The following is a 20,434-nucleotide window of genomic DNA, read 5'->3' as shown; positions in this document are numbered from 1 at the left end:
AGCGTCAGCTGCACCCAGGACCCCGGTGTAGGTGCCACCCAATTCCAAGGCGATGTTCTGGGTGAAGAAGAAGCAAAGGGACTCCGGGGAGAAAACTCCCCAGAGCTAGGTTAGTAACAGGCATTTCTGGGACTAAGATGCACACAAAAGGAGACAAGTGAAAAGAGAGAAGAGGGAGCGGCTCATTGTGTCCTTGGAAGGAGCTTCCCACAGCAGTCTAGAGTTATAATAACATAACTAAGAGAGGCAGGCTAAAGAGAGGGGCCCTGGACCGGGCTCGTACTCTCCCCTGCCGGAACGGGCTTGCACTTCCTGCCTCCCTCTACTCTACTATGCTGCAACTACTCACTCCCTAACTATAAGCTTTATCAAAGATGATGGTTTTCAGTTTATTCTTAAATGTGGCGACGGTGTCAGCCCCCCGAACCCAAGTTGGGAGCTGGTTCCATAGGAGAGGAGCCTGGTAGCTGAAGGCTCTGGCTCCCATTCTACTTTTAGAGACTCTAGGAACCACAAGTAGCTCTGAGTTCTGGGAGCGCAGTGCTCTAGTGGGACAATAAGGTACTAAGAGCTCTTCTATGTATGATGGTGCTTGACCATTTAGTGCTTTGTAGGTCAGGAGAAGGATTTTAAATCCAATCCTGGATTTTACAGGAAGCCAATGCAGAGAAGCTAATACAGGAGAAATGTGATCTCTTTTCTTAGTTCTTGTCAGAACACGTGCTGCAGCATTCTGGATCAGCTGGAGGGTCTTGAGGGACTTATTTGAGCAGCCTGATGGTAAAGAATTACAGTAGTCCAGCCAGGAGGTAACGAATGCATGGACTAGTTTTTCAGCATCGTTTTGCGAGAGGATGTTCCTGATTTTGGCAATGTTACGAAGATGGAAAAAGGCTGTTCTTGAGGTTTGTTTTAAGTGGGCGTTAAAGGATAGATCCTGGTCAAAAATGATTCCTAGATTTCTGACAGTAGTGCTGGAGGCCAAGGCAATACCATCTAGGGTAGCTATATCTTTAGATAATGAAGTTCGGTGGTGCTTGGGTCCCAGCACAATAACTTCCGTTTTGTTTGAGTTTAACATCAGAAAATTGTGGGTCATCCAGGATTTTATATCTTTAATGCACGCTTGAAGTTTAGCTAACTGACCGCTTTCGTCTGGCTTAATTGACAGATATAATTGGGTGTCGTCTGCGTAACAGTGAAAGTTAATTGAGTGTTTCCTAATAATATTGCCTAGAGGAAGCATATATAAAGAGAATAGAATTGGTCCAAGCACTGAGCCTTGAGGAACGCCATGGCTAACTTTAGCGTATTTGGATGGTTTATCGTTAATATTAACAAATTGGGATCGCTCAGAAAAATAGGACTTAAACCAGCTTAGTGTGATTCCTTTAATGCCAACTAAATGTTCCAGTCTCTGTAAGAGGATGGTATGGTCAATAGTGTCGAATGCAGCACTAAGATCTAATAAGACAAGTATGGAGACAAGTCCTTTGTCAGCAGCAGTTAGGTCATTAGTGATTTTCACCAGTGCCGTCTCTGTGCTATGATGCATTCTAAATCCTGACTGAAAGTCTTCAAATAGACTATTTCTATGCAGAAAATCACACAATTGATTAGCGACTACCTTCTCAAGGATTTTGGAGAGAAACGGGAGGTTAGATATAGGTCTATAGTTGGCTAAGACCTCAGGGTCGAGGGTGGGTTTTTTCAGAATAGGTTTTATCACAGCTACTTTAAAAGACTGCGGTACGTGACCCGTTAATAAGGACATATTGATCGTATCTAGTAATGTGGTATTGACCACGGGTAGTGCTTCTTTAAGTAGCCTCGTTGGAATGGGGTCTAAGAGACAGGTAGTTGGCTTAGCTGAAGAGACCCTTAACATTAATTGTTGGAGGTCTAAAGGATAAAAGCCGTTTAAATAAGTATCAGGTCTTATCGTTCTCTCTAGCCCTCCTGCGCCCAATGGTGAGTCGTTAGAAGCTGTGGGCAGAAGGTGATGAATTGTTTCTCTAATTGTTATAATTTTATCATTAAAAAAGGTCATGAAGTCATCACTGCTCAGAGCTATAGGAATAGATGGCTCAACAGAGCTATGACTCTTTGTCAGCCTGGCTACAGTGCTGAAAAGAAACCTTGGGTTGTTCTTATTTTCTTCTATTAGTATTGAGTAGTAGTCTGATCTGGCATTTCTGAGGGCCCTCCTATAATTTTTTAGACTATCTTGCCAATCCACACGAGATTCTTCCAGTTTGGTGGAACGCCATTTACTTTCAAGTTTTTGTGAGATTTGTTTTAATTTGCGAGTTTGGGAGTTATACCAAGGTGCTAGTTTCCTTTCCTTCATCATCTTCTTTTTGATAGGAGCAACCAAGTCTAAAGTAGTCCGTAGGCAGGCCGTAGCAGCGTCTACAAAGTTATCAAGTTGGGAGGGACTAAAGTTAACATAACGGTCCTCTGTTATATTAAGGCATGACATTGAGTTAAGTGCTGTTGGAATATCTTCCTTAAATTTAGCTATAGCACTGTCAGATAAGCATCTAGTGTAGAAACTTTTATTTAATTTCGTATAGTCTGGTAGTAGGAATTCGAAAGTTATTAAAAAATGGTCTGATAATAAAGGATTCTGCGGAAATACTATTAAATCGTCAATTTTGATGCCATATTCTAGCACAAGGTCGAGGGTGTGGTTAAAACAGTGCGTGGCCTTATGCACCCTCTGACTGAAACCAATAGAATCTAGCAGTGAATTGAAAGCAGTACTAAGGCTATTACGTCCACATGGATATTAAAATCACCTACAATAAGTACTTTGTCTGATTGAAGGACTACGCATGATAAAAACTCTGAGAATTCAGATAAAAACTCAGAATATGGACCTGGTACTCGGTAAACAACAACGAATATAATTGGCTGTACTGTTTTCCATGTTGGGTGTTGAAGATTAAGAACAAGGCTTTCAAACGAGTTATAATTTAGTTTAGGTTTAGGATTAATTAACAGGCTCGAGTCAAATATGGCTGCAACTCCCCCTCCTCGGCCTGAGCCTCGTGGAATTTGGGTATTATTATGACTGGGAGGAGTGGCTTCGTTTAAACTAACATATTCGTCATGGCCCAGCCAGGTTTCGGTGAGGCAGAATAAATCAATGTGGTTATCTGATATCAATTCGTTTACCAATAATGCTTTCGATGACAGAGATCTAATATTTAATAGTCCACATTTGATTTTCCTATTCTGTTCTATCGTTGCAGTGGTTGTTTTAATTCCAATTAGGTTGTTTAGTATAGCACCTCTTTTGTTAGTGTTTTGTTTAAACGGTCTCAGTCGGGGGACAGACAAGGTGGTTATGGGATTATGAATGGGTGATTGCTCTGAAGGGAGCACAGAGGGGCGTGTAGCGCTGTATCTCTGATTATTGACTTTGGGAGAGTGTGTCTGGTCAGTGTGCTTGTGGGAGTGTTTACGGGATGTAAACAGTCAATCAGAGGTCTGGGTATGCAGGGCGTGGTGCAAATTTCCACGTAGCATCTGGCTTCCGCGTGTATTGGGATGAATCCCATCCCTGCTGAACAGGGAGCCACGTTCCCAAAACAGATTGAAGTTGTCAATAAAACCTATCTTGTGAATGCTGCATGTGAGCTGGAGCTAGGTGTTAAGGGAGAGTAGTCTACTAAAGAGGCATGATCCGCGACCTAGAGATGGAAGTGGGCCCGAAATAAAAACTGACTTCCCAGTGCTTTTTAAAGCCTCAATGAGAGTGGTAAAGTCTCGCCTTGTGCGCTCACACTCCTGAATCCGAGTGGACATGTCGTTATGTCCACAATGGACCACGATGCGTTTGATAGAGGTCGGAAATGAGGGTATCAGGTCCATAACTTTAGCCAGGATGTCTGCAACTTTGGCTCCGGGAAAACAGTGTGTGACAGCATTATGAAACCGTAGGTCTCTAGTGATGGAGTCCCCAATAATTACTGTGGTTAGGGGGAAGAGCGGACGAGGAGTGGGGGGGTGTGGACAGCCGGTGACGGGAGCAAAACAGTCAGTGTCGGTTTCAGATGGGCAGGGAAAAGAAGAGGAAGATTGCTTACCGTTCGGGTGTCGGGATTGTTTTTGAGGAACGTTGTCATTTGGCCGATCCAGGCAGTGTAGGCCACCGGACCGTCTGACTACCGCATCCCTCAGAAGCTTTCGCCGCGCGGTAGCAATCGTCTTCCGTGACGACGGCTGGTCCTATTTCCCTGATCAATCTCAATTTGTTAATAGTAACGATAAATCCTCCAGGTACGCTAAAGTTAGCCATGGCGTTCCTCAAGGCTCAGTGCTTGGACCAATTCTATTCTCCTTATATATGCTTCCTCTAGGCAATATTATCAGGAAACACTCAATTAACTTTCACTGCTATGCAGGTGACACCCAATTATACTTGTCAATCAAGCCAGACGAAACCAGTCAGTTAGCTAAACTTCAAGTGTGCATTAAAGATATAAAAACCTGGATGACCTACAATTTTCTGATGTTAAACTCATACAAAACTGTTATTGTGTTGGGCCCCCAAACACCTCCGAACTTCATTATCTAAAGATATAGCAACCCTGAATGGCATTGCCCTGGCCTCCAGCACTACTGTCAGTTATTTTTGATCAGGATATATCCTTTAACGCCCATCTAAAACAAACCTCAAGAACAGCCTTTTTTCATCTTCGTAACATTGCCAAAATTAGGAACATCCTGTCGCAAAACGATGCTGAAAAACTAGTCCATGCATTCATTACTTCCAGGCTGGACTACTGTAATTCCTTACTATCAGGTTGCTCAAATAAGTCCCTTAAGACTCTCCAGCTGATCCAGAATGCTGCAGCACGTGTTCTGACAAGAACTAAGAAAAGAGATCATATTTCTCCTGTATTAGCTTCTCTGCATTGGCTTCCTGTAAAATCCAGGATTGAATTTAAAATCCTTCTCCTGACCTACAAAGCTCTAAATGGTCAAGCACCATCATATCTAGAAGAGCTCTTAGTACCTTATTGTCCCACTAGAGCACTACGCGCCCAGAATTCAGAGCTACTTGTGGTTCCTAGAGTCTCTAAAAGTAGAATGGGAGCCAGAGCCTTCAGCCTTCAACCTCCTCTTTGATAAAACTTATAGTTAGGGAGTGAGGAGTTGCAGCGTCTGCCTTACCCGGCCCACCTGCTTCTCTTCATAGTCGTTAGATTCATCTACCATATAAACAATAATACAATAAAAGTAGAGGGAGGCAGGCCAGTACAGCCCGATCCGGTTGGGGAGAGTTCTAGGCCGACCAGGCTCCTCTCCTTAACCTGTCTCTCTTAGTTATGCTGTTATAATTCTAGACTGCCGGGGAAGTTCCTTCCTTCCTGTGACACACTGAGCTGCTCTCTCCTCTCTCTTTCTATTTTTTTCCATTTGTGTGCATCCTTGTCCCAGAAATGCTTGTTACTAACCTAGCTCTGGGGAGTTTACTCCCTGGAGTCCTTATGTTTCTTTTTTCGCCCAGAATATTCCCTTGGATTAGGGTGGCACCAAGATCTTGGTTGCAGCTGTCACTGTGGTCCTACGCTCTGCGATGCCCTGCAGTGTCCGGCTGCGTCCTGCTGCGTCCTGCTACGTCCACCCATGCTCTGGTGTGCCACGCCACATCCTGTAACGCCCTGCAGTGCCCTGCTATGACATGAACTACTACGACTACCATTTGTAGTCACTGTTCCATTATCTTTATTGTGACTGTTATTGCCATTGTTCATCACATCCCCAACCGGCACCGTCAGACACCGCCTACCAAGAGCCTGGGTCTGCCGAGGTTTCTTCCTAAAAGGGAGTTTTTCCTCGCCACTGTCGCATTAGCCAATGCTAATGCTTGCTCTTGGGGGAATTACTGGAATTGTTGGTGCTTTGTAAATTATAGAGTGTGGTCTAGAACTACTCTATCTGTAAAGTGTCTCGAGATGACTCTTGTTATGATTTGATACTATAAATAAAATTGAATTGAATTGAATTGAATTATAGATATAACAATGACAACCTGGACAAAATAAAAACAATACCTGTGGCTGACGTTGGTAAGCTTCTACGGATCTTGCTCTTCTGATGGTTTTATTATTTTTGTCATCATATTGATTCCCAAATAGGCCTATATCAGATTAGCAATTTTATTTTCTTCAAATTTCACATTGAGCTGATAAAAAAGGGCTATTGTTAATGTTAACACCTGTTGTTTTCCTGCTAGGATGAGTCAAAATGCCTGCTGTAAAAAAGTATCCATAAACCATGAATCCCTTAATCATTTTCAATTTGTGGAATTCTGATGTTAGGTAGAGGCAAGAAAACGTCAGCGACTTGCAACGGCCACCCACGCTATTTCCTCTCCAACCTTTCACCTGCTTCCTCTTTCTCGTCAATCTGACCGTGGCACAAAATCCAGAGGGAGTTAGTGTCATGCCAAATGAGAACGGCGAGGTGATGCATATGGCTATATCCAGTTGAAATTATTCTGTGCTGACAAAACACTGAAATAAATACATTTACACAAATACAATACAGTACAAGTGCAGGGCAAAACATAGACCTTCCCTCTGCAAAATTCACTTTTCTAAGAATCTGGAATGAAAGGCGTAGCATGCTAGGGAAATGGTATTATCACAACAATCCATGGGCATAAACACGATTAAACCAGATCAAAACAAAGCTTCACAGTAATTTACTGTGATTGTTTATGTTATTAGATTTTCATAATAGGCCTCTGGAAATGGATGTCAAGTTGCAGCAACAGACCAAATGGCTGATGGTTACACAAAAATATCTAAGATATCTAATATCTTTTTATAAATGTCAATGCATGCATGCCGCATGGCGGAGCTTTATTAAACATCAGGGAATCACCAAAATCATGAGTATCCTCTGGGGGTCTGGGTCTGCAAACATATTAGCCGCTGACCCTTTGCTACACCTATCAAAACTTTCCATTCTTGTCATCCTGTACAATGGTGGCAGATGGTGCCAATTGAAATTAGTAGTAAATACTGTCCTTGCTTTCAGACAGAGGTAAAAGCAGGTTTCTTATTTACACTCAAATATAAATTGCTGCTGGCAGATTTTATCGACTGTAGCTAGCAAGCAATTTCACTTTAATTTGATGAGTTGGTTGGAATCTCCATGCTAAAATGTGCATGTTGCAGGAGGAAGTCAGCACCCTTGCCTTAATAATCCATGGATACTTGCTATAGAAAGACATGTTTGAACAAGCACCACAAAGGTGAGGATTATGTTTCATAGTAGTAGTACTTTACTTACTTAGTACTTTTTAGAGGACTAACAAACCAGCTTGACAACTTTGTCTCAAGTAAAAAAAGTAGAGCAGGAAAAAGCTGCATTCATCAACTGCCAAATCATACTGGCAGATCACTTTTACTGGATGTCTTATTTAATTAATGCTAGGTTACTAAATGTACTTCAAGCTTGACTTGATTTCAAAACATTCCTCGTTACAGTTGTTAAACTATGACTATGACAGACATTGTTTCGGGAGGGGTTTGGCAATGAGCAACAGTGTTGGGAGTAACGCGTTACAAAAGTAACGCAATTACAGTAATGTATTCCTTTTTGCTGTAACGCAGTAATATAACTCATTACTAATTAAATTTCGGTAATATTATACTCGTTACAATCTCAGTAACGCGAGTTACAACGCATTTTAACGCAACATTTAGTGGTGCATTGGTTTTTTTAAGAATTCACCAACACCGCAACACATTTCTTCACAGGAAAAAAAAAAAAGCCGTATTATTTTCCTGTCGCTGTATTCGATGGTTGAGATGACTGCAGAGACAAATACATTTGCGAGATGGATATTATTTTCAGGAGTTATTACGCTGCGTTGAAGTGAGCTGTCCTGTTTCTGTTCCCGTGGTCAGAACCAGAGACGGTACGGACAGCATGTATGTCCCAACAGTACGGTCGACAGAGTCCCAACGTGACGGTACGTCAGCGGCTGACAGATATAAACATGTCGGGAATTAATGTTGAGGCTTGCTACACGTAAATATCATTGCATTTTTATCAGCCGTGGAGAGTAACTATGCCTGTAGTGGAATGGCTTCGAATGACGACCAAAAACGCTTGTCTTTTACTGTGACCATTTACTGTTCAATATGTTGCAGTTTTACAAACAAGAAAGTGGACATGTTGCATCTCAGTAAGCTAGCAAGAGTAGGCTACACAACAGACAACTTCCGTGTAGCCTACTTCAAAATAAAAGCACTTCCTGTGACGGTTCGCAGTAAAACTAAATTACTGTTAAATGAGGTTGTGTAGGCTACCTTTTCACAAATCAGCTGTAAATCAAGTACTGTAAATAATGTTAATAGTGAGTTTTAATCACACTATAATTGAACATTTCCTTTAGAGTGTTTTAACCTAAACAACATGAATTTCTTATTGAAGTGCTATAAACAAACATTTTACAACAATGCCATACTTTTGAGTATTTTCATTTTCTCCTACTTGCCTATTATATGTTTTACTTATCTATTTTGTATAGCTTTAGTTACTTTGCATATTTATATTAATTATACAAAATATGAATAATCTATGATGTATTAAAGTGGATAAAGACGAGACTTCATTGATCCGGTGGTGAAATTCACAAGCTAGCTGCCAAATCAAACTTCCCCTGTTATTTTGGTGAAAGTAACTCAAAAGTAATGCAAAAGTAGTGTAATGCATTACAATTCAGAGACAGTAATATTGTAATATAACTAATTACTCTCAAATGACAGTAACTAGTAATCTATAATGTATTACATTTTGGAAGTAACTTGCCCAACACTGATGAGCAATGATATCACAGGCCTATCCCTATACCCATGTGTCCAAGTTGTTAATATGTTGGTTGCATGTGGTTAGAAGCTGCTCTGTGTGGTTGATGCTCTGTTGCAGCTGTAGCCACACCCAACAGTGATGTCATAGTGTATTGACACACCCTTAAGTACATCTGTGCAGAAAGGTTAAACCACTGGAGGTCAACAAAGACAACATTTTCAGCTGCCGTAAAACTCACATGCTCGTTCATTGAGAGCTAATTAAATCGTATGCAAAACGTATCATGCAAAGAGAAAAGGATGCAGTTCCCCACTTAGATGCTTAAAGAAAACCTGGTTGATTTTTATTACATAGCCTAATGTTTGCAATCGAAGGTTTAAAAACGGCAATACTCAAAAGAACATAACATGATACTTAACTGCAATAATGTGGGAAGGTAAATGTATCAAGTTGGATCCATTTAACCCAGCTTTTACTCAACAAAGTTTTTGGGAAAAAACTTTCCATAACGAGTTTCCAACAGGTTATGTCTTAGATCATGTCTTGCATTCATGCTTTGCATTCACTTCTCATTATTATTATAGTACTTCAGTTGTTCAGTTGAGTTTATTACACAAATTAGTCCAGTAATACCGTACACAAAAACAGCTTAAAGTAACAAGTGTTCATACTAAAGAGAAACTTGCAAATTGTGTATGTCACTACTAAAAACATTTTAAGTTTACATGTCAAGACATACTGTGCAAGGGGAATTATGAATGTACAGGTAATGTATACAAAGTTAAGTGTCCTTTATCTCCTGGTAGCCTGCAGATTTAAACTGCTTTTTGGAGTCAGTTAAATAAAACAAATTCAAATACATACTGCATGTCTTTATGGAGATTGTAAACATATAATCTGCTTCCATTTCTTCTACATATTACAGCCATTAACTATGGCTGTGCCCATTATATCTGCAAATACATCCTTTGTTAGTGGTTTTAAACCATTTAACAGCATTACATACATATTATGTTAAGTCTCATGAAATTAAATGAGAACCTCGAGACTCATATCCTGTATATTGCATTGCATTTTCCAAAAGCAGCAAAGGAAGTGGATGATGTCATGAAGAGTCACATCTCAGCCTGCATTAAAAATTACCACAGTCTTAATTTGCTCCGTTCTGTTAATGTAAGTGGACACAACAGAGCGTTGATATGTGGTCATATCTGATTCTCTGCGACATCTAGTCCTCCTGTAGATGGAGCTAACCTTCCTCCTAAAGTACTGCCCTGAGAAGACATACAGCATTGGGTTCAGAGCACTATTGAGAAAGGCCAGATACACTGAAACCTGGCCTCCTATATCGAGAGTGTGGGACCACAGCTTCTCATCCAGCACGTGGAGATCACAGAGTGTGTCGAGGAAGGTAAAGACCTGGAAGGGACCCCAGCACAGTAAGAAAAGTAGTGTGACAGCATACACCAGTACTGTGGCCTTTGCGTTATTAGTGTCATGATAAGCTACACTCTCCCTTCTCTGGACTAAAGCCTTGATTATGTTCCCACTGCTGAAAACAATGACCAGAACAGGGAGTACAAAGCCTACAACATTTATCAGAAACTGATGGGCCAACTTCCAAGAGCTGTCATGGCTATAATCCAGTATACAGGACATTGTCTCGAGCTCCTTGATAAACTTCACCTTTCTGTGAACAATGGTTGGCATGCTCAGTACGACCGCTGATATCCACAGGATGGAGCAGATCACCTTGGCAAAGAGTGTCCGTCTCAGCCACCTGGCCTTCATGGTCTTCACAAGTGCCAGGTAGCGGTCAACACTAATCATGACCAGGGTTTGGATGCTGGTGTAGAAATTGATGATGCTGATGGAGTTGACCAGTTTGCATAAGGCATCTCCGTACGGCCAGTTGAAGTTGTTGAGGATGTTCATCGCCCAGAAGGGGAGGCCACACAGGAGAATAAAGTCAGCCAGCGCCAGGTTGCTCAGGTAGATCTCCGCTACAGTCAGGCGATCCTTGTGGGCAAAGAACACCCCCAGGACAAAGCTGTTAAACAGAAGGCCTAACAGGGATAAGGTGAAGATGTACGGGGGTATGATGGTGTGGACGAGCTCCCATTCTGCCGAGGTCGGATCCTCTGTTGGACCGGATGGCAGGGACGCACTGCTGTTTTCAGACCACAGTGTTGCCACAGATAGTGTCATTGCCTCCATGGGCTAGGAACAAAATAATTATACATAACTCATTAGTAAAATACTGTTATTTAATTTAACTGATGCTATGTTACTACTGCATCAGAGATTAAAAAAATATTAGGATTATAATATTCAGTTTTAACAAAATAAAACAAATAAAACATGTTGTAAAATAGATTGTAGAAATTTGCCTATGATGACATGTTTATTCACAGTTAGGCAGCTTTAGAGCCGAGGAAAACAAGCAGCCACACATTAACAAGTTGATTAACTTCCCTTTAGTTGAACAAGACTTTCAAAATTTGTTATATTGTAGTACCTTAAATCATGTCCTGCTATCAAAATGGCTGAACAACTGATTACATTATTTCTGTCAAGCTGAGTATTAAGACTGTTGCACCTAACTAGTATTTTAAAAGTAAACATACTGTGATGCTCAAAACAAAGAATAAGACAATGCATGAAAAGTTCTTACCGTACGTTTCATGAAAATGCTCCTGAGAAAAGACACGTCTGGAACAGGGCTCATGTGTGTACACTGAGTCAGTGGAGAGATCTGCTACGAGCATTTTTGTTTATAGTTGGATTCTTCCACACCCTTCGCCAAGGAGTTCAATATTTCAACTTGTTTATCAGAGAGTCAAAACATTTTCCATGCACATATTAGAGAAAAGCTGGAACTGCAGTAGTAAATGTGTTGGAAAGTGTGTTAAACTTTCTATTAAGAAACGATTATGAAAGATAGCATTGCTTTATATAATAACATTCCTCACAAACCATACGACCATATAGACATATTATTGCTACCCTCTTATACGACCCATAAGAGCATTACATAAATTAGCGCTAGCTGTGGCAGAAAATAAAACCCACGGGAGCGTTTTCCATCCTCATATCTAAACATAACCGTAACAGTCGTGATTTTTTATTTTAAACACATCGTTAACATTGTGAAACGTTGAAAAACTAGGCTAGGCTTTTTCTAACAAAAGTACTCAGTTGAGTTTACAAAAGGATTGTGGTTTGGTTTAAAATCAGTACATTTGTTATGTTTCTACACTTGTTTTGTACACTAGTTACTCATGTGACGTAGTTCCGTTTGTTCCGTAAAGTAAAAAAAACAAACCCCAGACACAAACCCCAGTCTCCTGGGTGAAAGTCTATGGTTCACCCATCCACCTCCCTAAACTGCCTCCCTATGAGGAGTTTCACACTCTTATACCATACTTTGTGGTGCTTGAACAAATGACTGATGGGGTCGTTTTTCAGGGGACGTCTCACATTCCTCAAGGCCAAAGAGAAGATTACCTGCAGTTGATAGAAATGTAGTAGCCATCCATCTGATTTAACCAATTAACAGGATTATTTCTTGTTACAGTCTGTAGTACCTCTTATGGTTTGTTGATGTGGTACCATATCTGTAATGATTTGTTTTTTCCTTTATGAACATTATACTTTTTATCTATAGTTAATACAGGTTTGTCTAAATAATACAAACTGATTAATCTATATCCCTTTTCATTCTTTCCCCTATGTGTAATCCTATCCTTGTAGAAACAATACTTTTTTGTCAAACAAAGACACTCCATGCTTCGAATATATATTTTATTAAAGATAAGAAACACTCAACACAAACTTGAAAAATGTTAAAATCTTGAAAAACCTTCAAATTATTTTTTATAAATCCCTAGAGGACACTTTGTGTTATGGAATTTAAATGCTCTGTGGTTGATATATTTTTTATTAGTTGATAGTGCAGAAGCTTATAAGTTATATTTCACTCATCACATACAGTACAGTACAGTGGCAGGCTAATACACAAATATGATGGATTCATCACTTCAAATATTTTGTGTTATCAGTTGAAGTAAGAGCCAGTCTCAACAGGAAACAAACTTTGTCTTAGAAAAAAACCCTCTGCTTCCTGATAGTTGCTATAGAAATAGAAAATGCAGCCCCCCAAATTAATCTTTTGCCTTTGTTTAGCGAGAACAGAAGAGGAACTGCTCTGAAAGGAAACTACACAAAAATCATAATCATATGACATCAAGTTCAACATTGACAAACAACACAGTCACTACAATTCTTCCCAAAAATATCATAAGAAAAATCTGAATACAGAAAGTCTAAAATTATTTTACATTACAAACGATCACTTACAGAAGACTGATACCACTCTCATGTCTTTATGGTAAATATGAAGCTGGTTAGTTTAGCTTAGCATAAAGACTGGAAACAGGGAGAAAGTCTAGTCTATAGTCTCAAGTCTATATAAAATACACTATTTGGATGTAAAATAAACAGTTTTATTTAACAACTGTTTTGTCTCTGTGTGTAGGTAGATTTAGATTTTAGTACTCTCAGTTTGTTTAGTTGAGTTGCGATTGGCATTCGAAAGACCGGACCCCCCCCATTGCCTATTCCTTCTGTACAGCACTAACCTAAACACTTCCCTTGCCCTCAGCTTAAAATGCTTCCCCACAATCACGTACAGGAAAGGATTCAATGAGCTGTTACTATAGCCAAGGTAGGTAGCCAACTGGTTTCCAATGTCCAACACGTACGCCCAAGTACATCCAGTGACGACTCCATAATAATCCAAGGTGTCCATGAAGATCAGAACCTGGTAGGGCAGCCAGCAGAGAATGAACACAGCCAGAACAACGAGAACAAGGTACGCCGCCTTTCTTTCCACACTGCCTATGCTGCCATTTCTCACCTTTGGGCTACTCCAAATAGCTTTAGTGATGTGGTAACTACAGAAGGACATAATGGGAACAGGGATAAGGAAGCCTACTGTGCTGACAGTCATGTTGTAGCGCAGTCTCCAGCCTTCATGCGGATATGCTAGGTAGCATGCGTCAATTCCCAGATCAGGGAAGAACTGGACGGAGCGGAAGAGGATAGCAGGGAAGCTGAGCAAGACCCCAGCAACCCAGATACTGAAGCAAATCCCACGTGCCCAGAAGGCCCGTCTCTCCCGCCCCTGGTTTAGGGGTCTAGTAAGGGCCAGGTATCTGTCCACGCTCACAAGCGTAAGGAACAGCACACTGCAATAATAATTCATCCCAATGACAATGTTGATAAGCTGGCACATGGGCTGCCCAAACCTCCAGTGGAACTTGTTGATAATGGTTGCTACCCAGAACGGCAGGCAAGAAACCATGAGGAGATCAGCTGCTGCCAGGTTGCTCAGGTAGATGTCGGCCACAGAGCTGCGGCGCTTCTGGAGACAGAACACACAAAGCACGAAGGAGTTGCCAATCACTCCAAGAAGGCAGATAATGGACATGTAGGCAGGCTGCATGGTATAAACCCAGTCCCATGCATCTGTGTGGTTGCAGACAAGCTCAGCTCTTGCGGCACTCTCCATAAGTAATGTGGATCACTGTGAAAGCTGTTTCACAGTAACAGCGATTTTAGAGTTAGAAAAACCAGGGTGTGTTCAAAACTAGTAGGTAGGCTACATATACCAGTAAAACCTTTTAACTATGTCAACACAGGTTCAATGTCTGTGTCACTACCTTCACGTCATGATTTGAGTTTTAAAGTGAAAAGGGATAAATGATTTAATGGAGTGTTAATGATTTAATGGAGTGTTAGTGATTTAATGTTGTTTTATCAGTCAGAGCACACAGCACGCACATGCCAGCGTCAAAGAGAGGAGTCTTAGCAACAGATACTGTATGGAATATGTCTGTGATTAAAAATAACCCAGGCCACACACTTAACCCAGGCTACACATTCATACCTGCATGGACTTACAAACACATACAGTATGATTACATACACACAATAAAAATTCAATAAAAAAGTCCAACTGAATGCTGCTCACTTTTTGTGTAAGGAAATATAAACTAGGATGATACTGCAGCTGGTTTGCTTTCTGATTTTTCAGAAAGCTTCTAAGCTTCAGACCTCTGGCAAGACATTTCTCATGGCAGACAGACATTTGAGGGCCGGCTTTACTAGGAGACATGCTGTCAACTTCCATGGCATGCTACTGACAGGAGAATGCCATCATCCTGTATTGCCTTTGAACTTTGATATAATATTTTAAGTTTGTATTTCACTTAGAAAATCGAACTTAGCACCTAGGCTATCATGATCCAAAAAGGCAAACAGAAATACATCAAACAAGGTCAAAAACTGTATTTTTAGCATGTATTGCTTTGAGGTAACTTTGTCTGCCTGCATGTTTTTTGTTCCACAACAATTTCCAACTCTGGCAACGGTGGTAAAGACTGACTCCTAACAAAGATTTCCTGTTTGGCAGGACATGCCTTAATTTTGGGGACAACTAAGGGTGTACCCTTGCCCACAACCCACAATGAGTAAACATTGGGCCATCAAATGGTGTTGTGGGGAGAAATGTAAAAATGAGACAACCGATGTCCATACAGCCAACAAAAAGGAGCATGTTTGTGTGTCACCACTGGAAACTCTCTGACACAATCCTGTTTTTAACTCTGCAGACAATGAGTCAGAAACACCAGAAAACACTTAGCAAGCAAATGTTGGGGCTCTCTAACGTTCTAGTTTGTGTGCTCTAGTCAAAATTGAAATGCATTAAAAAGATTCATCGAGACATCCATTAAACCACATGCATGTTTTATTTGACCTGTTATGTACAGAGAAAAAGAAATACTGGCACTATTTACAATCTGAGTTATGAGCAATACAAGCAGAATATTTAAAAAAAGGTATTTACATAAATTATTTTACAGCAACCAGGCTGATTTAGATCACACCACCTGTACATTTAATATCTGGATGTTTACAAATGTTTGTAACAAGAGACCAGCTGTAGTTCATTGCATGTGGTGTCAAACCTTGTATGGCCCTCCATATATCACTACATTTCTTAAAGATAATTAAAGCTAGTTTATCTTTTTGAGAAGACATCACGTCAAAGACTGAGATTATTGATTTGATTGATTTGAGAACAGGTGATTTGATACCATTACTACACAATTACATCCACTACAAATCAAATAATGAATTTAGCTTATCACTGGAATCGTCTACATTTGCCAAGAATATTAAATGCCTGTCCACCGCAGTCATCTTTCTGCAAAGTCTTTTTTTGAGGGGAACAGTTTTGAAAGCAGTATTTTATACCAAAGTCTTCAGTGTAGAGGACAGGTTTGATGAACGTGAGGACTCAGAGGTCACTATTTTCCTAATGCTCCACTGCTTGAAGAGTTCACACACTTTTTTCCGGAAGTTCTTTCCTACCAGGACGTAGAGGATGGGGTTGAGAACACTGTTGAAGAAAGCTAAGTATGTGAAGATCTGATTGCAGATATCTATGACAGACAGAAGGTGACACCCTCCCAGGACTTCAGCCCGTAAGAGCAAATCTAATGTGGTGACCACGTGGAATGGCACCCAGCAGATAAGAAACGCCAGGAGGACCGTCAGCATCAGCGTAGTGGCCTTACGTTCTGTTTTCACAGCATTGAATCGTTCTATTGCCTGGATCTTCAAAGCCTGAATAATCTTGACAGTGCAGAATGAGATAATCGAAATTGGGATGATGAAGCTAAAAACAATCAACATCCCATCAGAAAACAGCTCTACAGTGTGGGTTGGGTAGTCCAGAAAGCATGCATTTACACCATACTCAGGAAAATATCTCACTTGCCTGAAGATGAGCACGGGGATGCTCAAGACCAAGCCGAAACCCCACATCAGCAAACAACCCAGTTTTGCATATTTTGGCCTACGCATTCTGCCATGGGACATTGTATGCACCAGTGCCACATAGCGATCTATGCTAACCAGAACAAGAAAATAGATGCTACTGTAGGCATTCATCTTAATGCCCAGGTTGACGACTTTGCACAGGAACAGACCAAAAGTCCAATGGAAACCGTTGGATGTGTAGACAGCCCAGAAAGGCAAACAGGACACCAGGACGAGGTCAGCAGCAGCCAGGTTGCTCAAGTAGATTTCAGCCACGGTGCAGGCCTTCTTGTGGAAGCAGAACACTATCAGGACAAACACATTAAACACAATTCCCAGCACAGTGATGAGCAGTATATACACTGGCTGACTGGTGTGGAGCCACTCCCAGTCATACAAATCAGGACAATCACTGCCATTGGTGTTGTTTTGGTCTCTGTATAAAGCTGTGGTGCTGAGGTCTGGGATGCTGTGAAGAACACAAAACAAAGAGAATTAAATAGTGACATTAAAGTAAGTAAGTGTTGGGGAAATGTTTCTATATAGGGTCATCACATGACTTTGTCTTTATGTTTTCTATAGGTGAAGAGGTGAACAGCAATGGACATTGTACTGCACTAAAATAACATAAGCTGCCCTAACAACATATATGAACCGTGACTTTAATAACTGGGCATCTGCAAACAGCTGATTGTAAGATGAGCTCTTTGAGCAGAACAAAACAAAACAGAGCGTCCTATTTAAATGTCCATCTCCACACCAAAGAGTATAGAAGTACCTAAGGTACTTCTATACTCTTTGTCAACACTGTATATCTGACTGCTATTGGAACTCATTGCTGCATTGCAACCTTTGCATGCACCACCAGCAGCTCTGTCTTCACCCATAAATCCATAAGTATTACAATTATAATGGTGTCTAAGTCACGTAGTATAGTGGTCACCACAATGAGAAACATGCTTGGCTCTGTTCACCCTAATTTCCCTGGGGGGTGTTTGACTTTGCTCTGCACATTGTACGATATCATCTTAATTGAGAATCTGTTTTGCACTGAACTATTACATCAAAGTCAACTAGGCTCTATTTTTAAATGATACACATTTGAGAATGTTTCTGAACGTATTAAAAATCTATTACAATCAATAGAGCTGCAATTTAAGAGCGTAGTTCTACATCAAATGTTTCACAGTGTGTTTGTTTTTATTATTGTAAGTAGAAGATACCAGCTCTGCAAAATGAATGCATATGTTGTCAATTCTCAATGTAAAAGAAGAGATAATGTATCAATGCTAATGTGACATATTTCACAATAACATAAACCAAATGAAGCCTATAAATACCTTGAAGGTTGAAGAGTCATTTCTCCTGAGTACTGTATATCCAGATGTGAAATACCCAGATGCCCGACTACACTCCTTCAGTAACCTTCCCTTACTCTCATGTGTCTAGTCTCTGACTCGCTCTCTTATAGGAACCTGTAATCAAAAGGACTCCAGCTGACTTCAGTCTGCATGCTCTCTTTCCCTCCTTCTCTCTCTCTCTCTCTCTCTTTCCTGTTTGTCCCCTGCCCTTCTCTGAGTAAGACCATACACACCATGTCTATATGTTTGTGATCTGGCATAGTCAATGTTTATTTGCTTGATGATTTATCATTGGATAAAGATTTTTCAGTATGCAGCCGTTTGAGCTGGAAGTTAAAGTTCCAAAGTGGGTGGGTGACGTCTGTTTTTGTGTAAATACACTGTAGGTGTAATGGTATTCACAATCATTTCAAATTCCCCACTACATAAACATCTGGCATCTGAGCATAGTAATGTTAATTCCTCAGCATTAAAATGGAGTAGATGTTTGCTGGGACTATAAAGAAAGCCGCTAAATGTTATAATGCACTGCTAGCTGTGCATTAGAGACAAATTAATCAATTTACTGCACTGCATTAGGTTTGTTGTAAGATTATTATTACAGTAAATAACTCTTCCAGAGTCGGGCCTGAAACCATGGCTTACCATTCACAACCCGCCTCCAAACATGTTCAAGCCAATGAAATACTTGCGCGCATTCCTGACAGATATGTGATTTGCTTACAATTTCTACTGTTTGCCTTTGTGTTCATTATGATGGAGGATAAAATAATTGTCCCCGTTTTACAAAATAATAATTAGCAAATAATTTGCAAGCACTGAATCCTGGATCATATTTAACCATTTCACAATATAAGTTCTTCTTTTTACGCCTGAATGGTAAGAGGCACTAAAGAGAAACCCTTATATACAGCTTTGACATTGTTGGTATTTCTATACAGTCATTTTTTCAAGTTCCTCTCAAAGGAGAAACAGGCTTCTGCAAGACATTTGAAAACTTGGCCCACCATCAACCTAACGCCTCCACAACCTAAGACCCTGGGCCTGCATGTTGCAAGTTTGGCGTGAGAATGAGTATGCTTACTTTCCTTGTTGACTCACCCAAAACCACAGGATTGGACTGATGATGGTGTTGCTCGCATGTCCTTCTCTTTTGCCTGCTCTTCTCTTGTTGTAGGCTGTGTCATTTTTGGGTAGAAAGGGTTATTTGTTGCACGGTCTAAATCTGTTACAATTCACCTTTCGTCATCACTTTGCTCTCCTGCTCTTTGTATTACTAACAATGCCTCAAGATGGACTGGTGGCTTAATCATCAAGCCTGTGATTATCAGCTCTTATGAGAACTGACATGTTCATTTTTCTCAGAGACATCATTTGGCTGACCAACGTGGCTATTTGAGAGACATTAAGAGCTGAATAGGGAGAATGCACTTTAAACCAAAGGCCATTTTCAAGTTAGCATTGATTAGAATTGACAAAGGGCTTAAAAGCATTCAATGTGTGAAAAGTAATCTGGTGTGACATACTCATATGATTACCGTGCAGTAAATGCATGCACTGTAAACCCAGATTTAGTTGTAATTAAAGTTTTTAGTGGTCACTACTTATTCTTTCATGTTTTGTTTAAAACCATATTCATTACTAAATCACATTAGTTGTTTGTAATAATCTTAGCTTAGCTATGCAGTGCACAGATCATGTAAAGCAGAGATAACTAAGGATGTAAAGTTTCCGTATGGGAGGGGCGGGGTCATTTGAACTGTTCTGCGCTGAAGCAGGGCAAAGGCTCATGGGAAAAAAAACATGTTCTGAACGGTTTCTGTCCTAGTTAAAGTGTGTTTTTATAATGTTCTGTTAATGCTTTAGTGCGTAACTTTTTGATATTAATGAACGTCCGTTACATTCAAGCCATTGCCAAATGAGTTGCTACAAAGCTAATTAAGACTATCAGCTCCACAAAACTCTCTCTGTATTTCTCAGCATGGCTATGTTCAGAAGACTGTGGCGTCCGGTGACTTTCCCGCGCAGAAACTCAAGTGAAGATAATTACCTCTTCTGAAAAGTCCATAATATTTTTTTAATCCTCCGTGTCCTTGGCTAATAGCAAAAGCGTGGAGGAGGGGTGGGGTGCACAATCACGGAAGGCTGTATCATGTGGATGTGCCGACAGTGTTGTTGTCTTTACTTAGAGTTCCTCATGGGGGCGACAGAAACTATGCACTATAGCTTTAATGTGCATTTACTGTATGTTAGCTGGGTTTCAGTTTTGTATGGTTGATTTAGTGTTCATGTTTATCTACATTTATTGTTGCACCTTGACCGAGACCCAGGTGGGGACTGATGGG

The 20,434-nt window shown here is 40.5% G+C and overlaps 3 protein-coding genes across 3 annotated transcripts; all 3 read right to left on the bottom strand.

Annotated features, from left to right (window-relative positions):
- Positions 1 to 9,364: 9,364 nt before the first annotated feature.
- Positions 9,365 to 11,972, bottom strand: bdkrb1 (bradykinin receptor B1). Its single transcript, XM_031309689.1, has 2 exons — positions 11,516 to 11,972; positions 9,365 to 11,061 (listed from the first exon to the last, which is right to left on the bottom strand). The coding sequence occupies exons 1-2, from the start codon at positions 11,567 to 11,569 to the stop codon at positions 9,964 to 9,966; spliced, it is 1,152 nt and encodes a 383-aa protein (XP_031165549.1). The 5' UTR covers positions 11,570 to 11,972; the 3' UTR covers positions 9,365 to 9,963.
- A 1,338-nt stretch (positions 11,973 to 13,310) lies between these two features.
- On the bottom strand, positions 13,311 to 15,564 carry LOC116057705 (B2 bradykinin receptor-like). The gene has a single exon (XM_031310294.2). It carries the CDS (start codon positions 14,411 to 14,413, stop codon positions 13,385 to 13,387), a length of 1,029 nt encoding a protein of 342 aa, XP_031166154.1. The 5' UTR covers positions 14,414 to 15,564; the 3' UTR covers positions 13,311 to 13,384.
- Positions 15,565 to 15,634: 70 nt separating this feature from the next.
- Positions 15,635 to 18,230, bottom strand: LOC116057704 (B2 bradykinin receptor-like). The gene is made up of 2 exons (XM_031310293.2): positions 18,069 to 18,230; positions 15,635 to 17,197 (listed from the first exon to the last, which is right to left on the bottom strand). The coding sequence occupies exons 1-2, from the start codon at positions 18,086 to 18,088 to the stop codon at positions 16,156 to 16,158; spliced, it is 1,062 nt and encodes a 353-aa protein (XP_031166153.1). The 5' UTR covers positions 18,089 to 18,230; the 3' UTR covers positions 15,635 to 16,155.
- Between the last annotated feature and the right edge of the window lie 2,204 nt (positions 18,231 to 20,434).

This window comes from Sander lucioperca, chromosome 18, assembly GCF_008315115.2.
Source record: "Sander lucioperca isolate FBNREF2018 chromosome 18, SLUC_FBN_1.2, whole genome shotgun sequence".
Classification (NCBI taxonomy): Eukaryota; Metazoa; Chordata; class Actinopteri; order Perciformes; family Percidae; genus Sander; species Sander lucioperca.
Note: the sequence above shows the minus strand (reverse complement) of the source record. Positions and strands in the feature narration are given on the sequence as shown.